At 43.1% G+C, this 11,619-nt stretch overlaps 1 protein-coding gene across 1 annotated transcript in view; it reads left to right on the top strand.

The window, feature by feature from the left end:
• Nucleotides 1–11,619, top strand: part of Akap9 (A kinase (PRKA) anchor protein 9) — a 200,131-nt gene that overhangs the window by 180,725 nt on the left and 7,787 nt on the right. The window contains exon 43 of the mRNA XM_013026004.1: nt 8,562–8,647. Within this exon, the coding sequence (XP_012881458.1) occupies nt 8,562–8,647 (86 nt within the window). The remainder of the gene's footprint in view (nt 1–8,561; nt 8,648–11,619) is intronic.

Here is an 11,619-nt window from a genome sequence, read left to right as displayed (position 1 = left end):
GGAGGAGGAGGAGGAGGAGGAGGAGGAGGAGGAGGAGGAGAAAGAAGAAGAAGAGGAGGAGGAGGAGGAAGTTAAGTTTAACCAATAAACACTTATCCCTCTGTGGGTCTGACTATAAATTCTGTAGAGGATAAAACTTTGTAAAGTCAAAACTCAATAGACATGATGAGAGTTTTGAAAGAGTAACTGATCAAACTGAATATAGCACTTTAGAACACTAATTAAGGTTAAAACCATTGTCATCTCTGTATTAGATGGTTTCGAGTGGATTTGAGTTAAAAGGAGTTCATTTAAGGACCTTGACATAAACACTTACATGAATTTTGGTTTTAACTCTTATACACATTTGTTAGAACCCAAATATGATAAGGAGTTTTAAACTGCCCAATTTTTTCTCTTGGCCTGCAGAGCCAGTTTAAGCCAGTTTAAGCTTTGGTTACCTTAGAACTGCATGATGAGTCTCAATGCAATTTATTGTTATTCTACCCAGAACCAGGCTTCCTGGGCAGAGAAGTCTGTTTGGTTTTTATCCCAATCCATACTGTCCTTCCTCCTTGTCAAGGAGATAGACTCACATTCTAAGTATAATTGATTACCAAGGTTAGAAAGGGGGTGAATTATTCCTTTTATGTCCATTGATAAAGATTTCTCCCTCTAACAATCACTATCAAAAAAAATCTGTAAGACAGAACACTTTAAAAAAGATAGAAGCACTTTAGTTTGATTTTTTAAAAAAGACTTTCTCACACCATGATCACAGTTTTTATGTATTACAATGAGTTTTTTTTATCATGTTCACACACATACACACTTGTGCACAAAGGTTTTAAGGCACACTTTGGAATTCCAGTGGCAAAAGATATTTTTGCTCATTGCATAATAGAACCACATGGTCAATGCTAGAAAAACAGGCAATACCAAACAAAACTCAAACCTTTGCCAAACAATTTAACAAATCTCCATGCTTAAACAAGCATTGATTAACAAGAACAGAAAATGCTTAAGATAATTTTGGTAGTGTAACACATTAACATATGAATTGACCTTTGAGCACTTGGACTAGTGAAGAAAGAGTAAGCTTGGTGGAAGAGTGGGGGTGGGGGTTCCTGTGAAACCCACTATGTGGCCTAGATGGCAAATTTCTGGACAAGTCACGATGGTAAAGAAACTTGGTATAATAAGCCAGCAAGCAGACAAATAGAGAAGAAGAAAGGAAGGGTGCACCCTAACAGAGTATGGGTGCTCTGGAGGAGAGACAATGAGTGAGACAGAGAGTTTTAGCTAAGAGAATACAGGCCCTAGAGAAGAAGAATATAGTGACAGGAGCAAGGAAAGAAAAAGGCTTGAGCTTCAGGAACCTTGGGCCCAGGATGGCTAGCCTTTAAGAGGGAACCTCCAGGACCCAGCCTGTGCTTCACATTCAAGGGGATAAGCCAAAGGGCTGTCGCCTGGAATGGAGGCCATCCAATCTCAAACGATCAAATGGGCATATGTGTAGGTGGTGGTGGGGGGGGGGGGAGGAATTGCTACAAGACAAGGAAAATTACCTTTCCAGAGAAGATGGCTGGAAGACACAGAGGCGAAGGTTGACAGAAGGAGTTTGTTTAGAGAGATGGAGAGAAAGACAAGCAAGGAGAGCAAAGCTTGGACATAGGGAATTTCAGCCCACTTGTCTGTGTGGATCTAGAAACTGTTTCGATCAGGAAGGACTACAAAGTCTAGGGTGCCATCTTCTGGCCATTTGGAGTCATTATCCAATCTATATTGTGGCCTGGCCATGTTGTAAGAGAAAATTAATTTAGGAGGCCTAATATGGTCTTTAAGGCCCAGAGCAACGAAGTTGCTCAAAAGACAGCCCAGTGGCTTGCCTTTGTACTGTTTGGAATGTGCAGTCCCCATGACTCTTAGGAGAAGCAGGGAAAGGCCCAGAGAGTTGAGGAAGCACAAAAGACATCCCAGTGGCTTGCCTTTGTCCCATGAGGAGTGTGCAGCTCCTAGGACTCATGGGGGAGGAGGAGTAAGGCACAGAGAGTCAAGGGAGTGCAAAACACAGCCTAGAGGCATGCCTTTGTCCATTACTGACTGTGCAGTTCCCATGACTCTTGGGAGATGAAAGGGTAAATTAAAGTAAAGAGGAGAAGAAGAAACAGGAGGGCGAAACTCTCAATAGATTGGAGGGATATTCCCAGGCGATGGGCATCCCCAATTGGGCGAGAGGTGCCTGATGGAGGGTTGCTGTCCTGGCCAATAAGCTTAGGAACACCTCTGGCGTGGTGCCACGTCTAAACAGCAGTGGAGAGAGAGGCAGAGGGGTCCGGTGCAGGGAGGGGGGACTCACCCCTGAATAGAGAAAGAAAGAAAGAAAGAAAGAAAGAAAGAAAGAAAGAAAGAAAGAAAGAAAGAAAGAAAGAAAGAAAGAAAGAAAGAAAGAAAGAAAGAGGCAGAGGGGCCAAAGAGGCCATGAGGCTCAGACAGAGGCTTGGGTCCTTGGCAGTCAGGAGTATGAACCCTCGGAGAGAGAGGAGGATGGGCTCCAGTGACTCCTGACACTGGCCCCTCCCAGGTATCGGCAGCAGATGTAAGGTTCACCAGAAATGAGTACTCCACAGAGAGAAAGAAAGCAGTTTATTAGGCTACAAGCTTCAGGCTCACCCAAGCAGGCGTGTCAGAGACCGGAAAGTCCAGCGATATATCACTGGCCCAAGTCCCACTTTTAGTGCCAATCTGTACCAGGCATGGTTTCTATAACAATGGCTCAGTTCCCCTTTTGGAAGCGTGCACCAGGTCACATAGGATAAGGCACAGGTGGGTGTCCTGTGCAGGCACAGGCAGAAATGCCTTGCTTAGGTTTATTTTTCCAGCCAGGTCAGACCCTACATTAGACTATAGGAGTGACCTGTCCTGCTGCTTCAGGCACCCCTGAGGCTTTGGGAAGGCAAATGGACCGTTCACAGTAATTAGGAGAGGGCATCCCCAAAGTCTTAATTAAAAGTATCAGGGAGGTACCAAAGCATGAGAGACTCAACTATCTGAGCATCCTACAGACAGGGAGTGGAGGACTTCTCAGAGCCCCCAGGTCCATGTTGGGGTGTTTCCGCCAAGGATCACGGCTGTACCTTGCGCCGAAGACTTTTAGGTGGTGGATGGAATTGGTCAGAGGGCAAAGAGTCTCCTAGCTAATCAGGAGGCTGATGCCTGAGAATCGTGATTTGAAGCCAGCCCAGGCAGAAAAGTCCCCAGGAGGGGCTGGGGAGGTGGCTCAGTGGTAGAGCGTTTGCCTTGCATGCATGAGGCCCTGGGTTTAATTCCCCAGCACCACATAAACAAAAAGAAAAAAACCAGAAGTGGCGCTGTGGCTCAAGTGGTAGAGCGCTAGCCTTGAGCTGAAGAGCTGAGGGACAGCGCCCAGGCCCAGAGTTCAGGCCCCACGACCGGACCCAAACAAACAAACAAAAAAGTCCCCAGGAGACTCTTATCTCCAATAAACTACTCAAAAATGCCAGAAGGAGCACTGTGGCTCAAGTGATAGAGTGCTAGCTTCGAACACAAAGAGGTTCAGGGACAGAGCCCAGGCCGTGAGTTCAAATGCAAGGACCAGCAAAGAAAACAAAACAAAACAACACAAAAAACTTTTAAAATTTGAAGGATGTACACGAAATATCTAATCAGTATTCTTCAATTAATAAATCACAAAAGACAATATCACTTTCCTTTTTGCTGTAGGGCATTTAGCAAAATCTGAATAAGCTTTTTATATTGCTAATTTTAGTGGTAATTATATTTCAAGTTATAGAATTTTCTTGCTTTTAGGAAGTACACAGCAATATATAGAGATGACAGAGCATATATCTAAACCATATCTTCACACATTGTGGGCAAAAAATATAAAATTACTGACATGTCTTCCAAAGTGCATTCCATTCACTCTTCAGACTTTGTGGTTGCTATTTTTTATTCTTTTCATCACTTCACAACTCTATTACTTTTTTTCATTTTCCATTTTCCTTTGTTACAGGGCATTGAATATCAAGCAGCTATGGAATGTCTACAGGAAGCAAATAGAAGGAGTTTGTTGTCTGAAATTCAAGCACTGCATGCTCAAATTATTAGGATGATACTGGAAAAAGAATGAGAGCAATAAACCAAGCCAAATTATGCTCAATGATAGGCTCATGTGATTTTACAAATAGATGAAAATATTTCAGCTTGATGTCTTTATTAGTCAGTTGAAACATTTCTTCTCAGTCATATTTTATTCTCATTATCTTTGTACTTAGTAGATAATTTATATTTATTACTGCAGGGTTATAGGTATATTTAATTTAGAATATGTAGTCTTACATGCAATTTAAGACCATTAATTTCTTTGGGTTTATTTTATTCTTATTTATTATAAAGGTGATAAACAGGGGGTTACAGTTACATAAGTAAGGTGATGAGTACATTTCTTTTTGTTACCCCCCTCATTTTCTCCTGTTTTCCCTTCTCCACTCCTTTCTTCCCCCCCCCCAGGCCCGCTAGGATGTAAAGTTCATTTCCATCTTAATGTAGAATGAGTGTCATTATCGCAGCATTAGTTCATCTGTAGCCCAGCTGTTTCTGTGATTCCCATTTCCTTCCACTACTTATATACAAGACAAAGGGTACAACAAACAAAATAAAACAAAAAAGAAAAAAGAAATAACTGCAAGCAGTGTCTTAAAAGCCCTATAAGAAAACAGTCTTTCCTACTCTTTGGTGAACAACTATCCAAAGAAAAGAAAATCCACAATTTTCAAATAGTTTGTTTACAAAATTGAGAACTACTCTACATATAGAAAAGTGTAAAATTCAAATACATATTATAGCAAGTTTATTAAATGAATATTATGTTATCTGGTCACTGGTGACTCATGCCTGTAATCCTCTAATCTCAGGAGGCTGAGAACTGAGGGTATTCTAAGCTAGCCCTGGCAGGAAAGTCTGTGAGATTCTTCTCTCCAATTAGCCACTCAAAAACTGGAAGTATAACTGTGCTAGCCTTGAGCAGAAGAGCTGAGGGACAGTGCCCATGCCCTGAGTACAAGCCCCATGACTGACGAAAAGAAAAAACAAAAAGAAATTAATAAAGAATATTGTGACAACATTATCCATGTGGAGAAGAACATTCTCCAAATCCTTAAAGGCCCCTCATATGCTACCCAGTAATAACTGAGAAGCAACCATTATTTCAGCCAGGTGCCAGTGGTTCACACTATAATCCCTGTAATCCTAGGCTCTTCAAAAGGATGAGACTGGAGGTTGCAGTACAAAGCCAGCCAACACACATAAGTCTATGAGACTCCCATCTCCATTTATCCAGCAAAATGATGAACTAGAGGCACAGTTTATGTGGCAGAGTGTCAGCCATGAGCAAGAACAGTGAGCCAGAATATGAGGATTGTACACACACACACACACACACACACAATTTGAATGACTTCTATGTCTTAATGTTCCCCCTCCATTAAATATAGAGAATTTATGGAAAGTACTTGAGAGCAGAAAGTTTCCGCAAAGCTCTCATTTATCAGAAGAAGTACTTGCTGCTGTTACTGGGTGGGTTCCAGGAATGTGAGGAGGCCACCCTGGCACTGCTTGCCCGCATGGGGGGACAGCCAGCCTTCACCGACCTAGAGGTGATCACCAACCGCTTCACCAGGTTTCGTTCTGCTGCCAGAGTGTCCATTGCAATTTCCAGGTAAGTCCTCACAAGAAAACTCATTTTATTAACAGATACTCTAATGTAACTTTGCATAATTAGGAGATGTTTACCATCACTGAAATGTGTGCTTATTTCTCTCTGGGGTCTCATTCTTTTAGCATAGTTTCCATTTATTTATTTATTTATGTCAGTCCTGGGGTTTGCACACAGGATAGGCCTTACACTTGCCAGACAAGCACTCTATACTTGATACCCCAGTCCTTTATGCTTTACCCTTCACAGAGGATCTTGGTTTGGTTTGGTAGACTGTAGTGCTCCTATCTGGTCTCCTGCGTAGCTGGGAATTGAGATATGAACCACCATGCTTGAGTTGTGCATTGTGATAGGGTCTCACTTTTGTGTAAGGTAGCCTGAAACCAGGATCTTCCCAACTTCCACCTCCCAAGCAACTGAGATTATAAACATGAGCAACCACATGCTGTGGTAGCAGGGATTCTTTACACTGTACTGTGTAAATCCTCTGAAATGGGACATTCCAAATAACATGCAGCTGGTGACTCAGCTTATATATCCACCCTGCATTCTTTTTTTATTATTAATTCCAAAGAAGCCCATGAATATATAGTTGAGATCATTAAAGGGAAAGTTTCTGCAAAATTACTCTTTAGGCTACTGTACACTCCATTTTCTTCACTACTGAAATAAGTCACACATAGTACCCAACATAGAAAGCCCTGACCTCACTCTGCACTCAGGTATTAAGCTATAGGGCTTGAGGCTCTGCTGGTGCTGTCACTGTTTCCCTAGTAATCCCAGGCTAGAAACTTGCTCTGGGTTCTCTGTGGTTGAAATGGAGGCCTAGCCCAATGTAGTCTTGGCCTGGCCAGTCCATATACCACACGCCTAGGCTTCTCTCAGGACCCCCTCCCTTGTGGGCCAAAGGAATTTTGCTTTGCAAAAAATGCCATGATCAGATCAGGTTATATCTGATGCTTCATCTTCACTTAGTTTCTTTGAAGTATACACTACAATTTCTGAACTGGCAGCTGTCTGAAATTACTAGTCCATATTCTAAGTTCACAGATGAGGAGACTGAGATGGATGAGGTTACAAAGCCAGTAGATCAAGTCCCAAAAGCAATCCTGGGCCAAAAAAAGTAGTTCTGGCAGTATAACAATACAAGACTTAAAACTTTACTACAGAGCTGTAGAAATGAAAATAGCTTGGTACTGGCACAAAAATAGGCCTGAAGACCAATGGAACAGAAGACCCAGAAACAAACCCACAGACCTACAGCCACCTAATATCTGCATGATTTCTCTCATTTGTGGAAGTTAGATCTAATTTATAAATATATGAGTAATTATGTATTGAATCATATGCAAGTGTTCACAAACATATTGACCAAAGTATGGTATTTGCAGAGGTGAATTCGAGTGATGTGAATCCTTAGAGAAACTAACAAGTACTTTCAACAGCAACTGGTACTTGAAAGGTGGGGGGAGGCCCATGGAAAGTGGGGAGGCAAATGAAGAGAGGAAGTGGGGAAAATTCAGTCACAGTATTCAATGCCTAGCCATGAAGACACTAGGAACATGGAGGGTAGTGAGGTGGGGAGGGATGGGGAAGATGATAGAAGGAGTGATATCAATCAACATGCATTGTTCTTATAAGCTAACATACTGAATGGTCACCCTTTTGTATAACTACTTTACTTTTTAAATTTTAAGCTAGTAGGGCTAAGTACTGGTGGCTACGTCTAATCCTAGCTCAGATCAGAGAACTGAGGTTTGAAACCAGCCATGGGAAAGTCCATGAGACCCTTATGTCCAATTAACCACCAAAAACTGGAAATGGAGCTGTAGCTCAAGGGTACAGTGCTAGCCTTGAATTAAAAACTCAGGGACAGTGCCCAAGTCCTGAGTTCAAGAACCAGGTATCATGTCAGTTCTCTAAACTGAAGCTCAGGTTTTATCTTAGTGTTAGATTTTTATTTTCCTGCCTCTTTCATTCCACATTGTAGTTTCACATTCTCATACCCTTCATTTTGCCTGGTAGGGGAAACAAAGTGCTGAGACATATACTGAATGAAGACTTCATACCTGCCTAAAAAGCCTATAGGCTCCTCACTTTTCAGTGGAGAAGAGTAGACACAGAACTTTGAAGACACAGATGAGAGATCACAAGAATTAGTAACTTTGAACAGAGAAATTGAGGCTCCAAAGTTTAAAAAGTGCTACTGAAAGACTTCACTTTAGCTCCCTTTCTTATTCTCTTTTAAGTTCTTTGTATTTGACCCTCCTACAACTGAGCCTTGATACCAATTATAATTAAGAAGTCAAAATCGGCATTCCATAATGCTCAGGGAGTCAGGGTGGTTCAGGCAGCAACTTAATGCAGCTGATTCAAGACATGAATCCCATTCCCACTGAAACCAGCATTGTTTTCTTGCTCTTGATAACATGATCTAACCTGTCCTCTAGCTTTTCCAGCTCTCTTGCCAACCTAAAGATGTTTCCTTCCACTCATATGTCTTTCCTTCTCTACTTTTTTCTCCCTTTTTTGTCTCCCCCCCCCCCACATTTTCTTTGTTCATCTACTTTTCCCTGTCTCCTTTTGCTCTAGATGTCTTTAGGCCCCTTTCATCCCTGAAGCTAGAAATTTAGGAGGCCAACACTACATTTGTATTGCCTCTTGGGAAGTGGGTGAGGGGAGCTTTTAGCCTTGTTCTTTTCTTCCAGTTGATTGTTCTGTAAACCACAGGGGCATTTATGTAGTTTAGGTGAAGCAATTGTGATGATGTTGTACTTTGTTCATACTCCATACAATTTATCTTCTATACATGTGCTGTGAAATGTTATGTTGGCATCTTTTTTAGGATGAAATTTTTGGTTCAGCGGTGGCATCGAGTCACGGGTTGGGGTTCCATCAATATTAACAGGGATGGTTTTGGACTGAATCCAGGTGAAATCCAATAGTGTATTTTCTTAGAACTCTCTGAAATCTCTGCATGTGCAATAACTTCGAAATATAAACTCTTAAGCCATTGTTATCTAAAACAAGCCTAAGTAACAAGGCTGGAGACTCCTCATTTCAAGAATATCAATAGCTGCTCTCTGCTCTTTTCTAGCTCTTTCTCTTCTCTTTCCCAGTTCTCTCTTTCCCAGCTCTCCCAGCTCTCTTTCCCAGGCCTTTCCCCACCACGTGGAGGACCAAGATGGCCTGGTGCCAGCCGAAACGATGAATAAACCTACCCCTTACCTGAATACCACATGCGTGGTGCTGTTCTTACTCGGCTACCTCTTTTTAAAAACCTAATATAAATGGTGCCGTGACTTGGATAAAGGGCTTAAAGTCAAGATAGCTGGGATTCCTCTCTGTTTTTTTTTCCTCTTTTTTCTTTTTTTGTTTGTTCTTCCTTTTTTGCTCTAAGGAATACCCACAGTTCTGATGGCCTTTTGCAAAACTATCTGTCTGCTGCGGACACAAAGCATCAATACCATTGCTGGCCTTCACATCCACGTCCATACCACTTCTCTACTCTGGTGAGTGAAACTACTCTTTACGGCTCTCTGTTGCTCAGTCTCTGTCCAGACATGGCACCACGCCAGAGAGCTCCTACGGCCGTTAGCTGAAAGGCCGGTCACCTCTGAAGCCGAGGACCCTTGGTTTTGGGGGCTTGGCCATTTCTCTCTAGAGGGCTCTGGGGGAAGTTGGGATGCTGCTTCTGCCTGGTCAGCTCTCCACTCATCAGACTGACTCTCCTATTCATTTAATGGAGTACTGTGAATCACGCCTGAGCCGTGAAACCCCTTTGAAATGCCTCCTGCGCTCCCTGGAAAGCCAGAACGCCTCATTTTTATGCCATTCTCAGATGTAGACAGTTTTTGCCACTGCAATGGTAAATGGTCAAAAGTCTGTTTACTTTCAGGCTCTCTTTGTTCTCTCTCTGCCATTCATTCCAACTTTCCCTGTTTCTCCCGTTCTCTTTTCTACATTTTGGCTTGTGCCCTGAAGAGTGCGATGCAGGCTGGGTCCCAGGGACTCCCCTCTAGGTTCCCTCTCAAAGGCTGACCAATGTAGGCTTGATCTATTTGTTCAGGCTTTCTTTGCATTTTTTCAGAAATTCGCCATCTTGAGTTCACCATCTTGGCCACATGGTGGGTTAAGGGTTTGGCCCCATCTGGCCCTTAACCTTCCACCAAGCTTACTACTCTATCCAGCAATTCTAAGGTGCCTTGCTAACAAGTTGCTCTTTTCACAGGCCCTGGTAACTGAGGCCCAACCATCTGATATGCTTTGTTAGCAAAGATGTCTACACATTGTTGTCAAAAATTTTAGGTTTTGAGTTTTGCCTTTTTTGTTTTGTGTTGTGTATTTTACTACTGACTACGTGGTTCTAAAATTCTAGGCCTATCTGTGCTAAAATTCTCATCATATCTAACTGTTAGGTTTTTAAAAAGAGGTCGCCAAGTAAGAACTGCACCAGCACGCACGTGGTATTCAGGTAAGGGGTAGGTTTATTCAGTAGACCTGCTGAGACCAGGCAAGGTTGGCACTCTACGCAGCTGGGAAAGGCCTGGGAATGAGAGAGAGCTGGGAAAGAGAAGAAAGAGCTAGAAAAGAGCAGAGAAAGGGGTAAGAACAGTAGCACTCACGTGGTATCCAGGTAAGGGGTAGGTTTATTCAGTAGACCTGCTGGGACCAGGCAAGGTTGGCACTCCACGTGGCTGGGAAAGAGAGGAAAGAGCTAGAGCAGAGAAAGAGCAGAGAGAGCTAGAAAAGAAGAGCAAGAGCAAGAGAAAGAGCAAGAGCGCGTCTGGGCCTGGGCTAGGCCTTATGTAGGGTATGGGCGGGGAAAGGTGTGGCCACATCAAATTCAGATGTGACCTCAGCGGATGCAGATGTGACCTCTTCCAGGTGTCCCAGTTGCCTAGGTAACGCAGGTACTGGGTGGAGACTTTGCTGCGAGGAGGGTGGAGTCTGCTTGCCATCCAGGGGTGGACCCTACACTAACAAGTTTTGTCATTTCAGAATATTTGTTGGCAATCCTTGATAAGGACCAGGTAAGCTCTACTTATTCTATTTGATCTCCCTGTTGCTTTAATTGGAAATAATAAAGGGGTTTTGTGGCAAAGATTTCAGTTCAAAGCCAGCCCGGGCTGAAAAATCCCTAAGACTCCATCTCCCAGCTAACCTACAAAGAGCCAGGCTGGAAGCATGGCTCAAAACTCTTATCTCTAACCAGCCAAACTCTGCAAGTGGTATTATAACTCAAAGTGGTTCAGTGCTGGCCTTGAGCAGAAGTGCTCAGGGACAGTGCCCAGGCCTTGAGTTCAAACCTCCTTGAATACCAACTGGGACAAGCCATCCCAGCAACGAGCACCTAGACTCAGCCAGTCTGGGGAAGAAGGGAACATGGAAAGGAGTAAGAGGAGATGATGTCACATCAACCACTTTGTGCCTGCCCTTTCAAAATTAACCAGAGCCGGGAGGTCAGTAGAAGAAGCCTGCCCATCCAATGTCTCTACCTGTCTACCTATTAACTGAACAGGAATTTATATTCTTGGCTTTGTCATCTGACTTCTCTACCTAGTCGCCAGATGTCAGAAGTAGCTAGGGACATTTCTAACAACATTTTCAGCCCCAAGTCCTACCTCTTGCCATTTATTTGCTCTCTAGTATTTTTTTCCAGCCCCTCAATGCTCATGAGACTTCTCTACACTTCATCTAAGGACTCACACCACCAAGGGACAGCTGCTGCTCGCTGCCTTCTCTGGGAGGGGACCAAATTCCAGCCTTTTATTTATTTATTTTTATTAATTTATTTTTGTCGGTTGTGGGCTTTTTATTTATTTATTTATTTATTGTCAGTTGTGGGGCTTGAACTCTGGGCCTGGGCGCTGTCCCTCAGCTCTTCAGCTCAAGGCAAGCGC

This window comes from Dipodomys ordii, unplaced genomic scaffold (genome assembly GCF_000151885.1).
Source record: "Dipodomys ordii isolate 6190 unplaced genomic scaffold, Dord_2.0 Scaffold90, whole genome shotgun sequence".
Classification (NCBI taxonomy): Eukaryota; Metazoa; Chordata; class Mammalia; order Rodentia; family Heteromyidae; genus Dipodomys; species Dipodomys ordii.
This window is presented reverse-complemented; position numbering and strand designations above follow the sequence as displayed.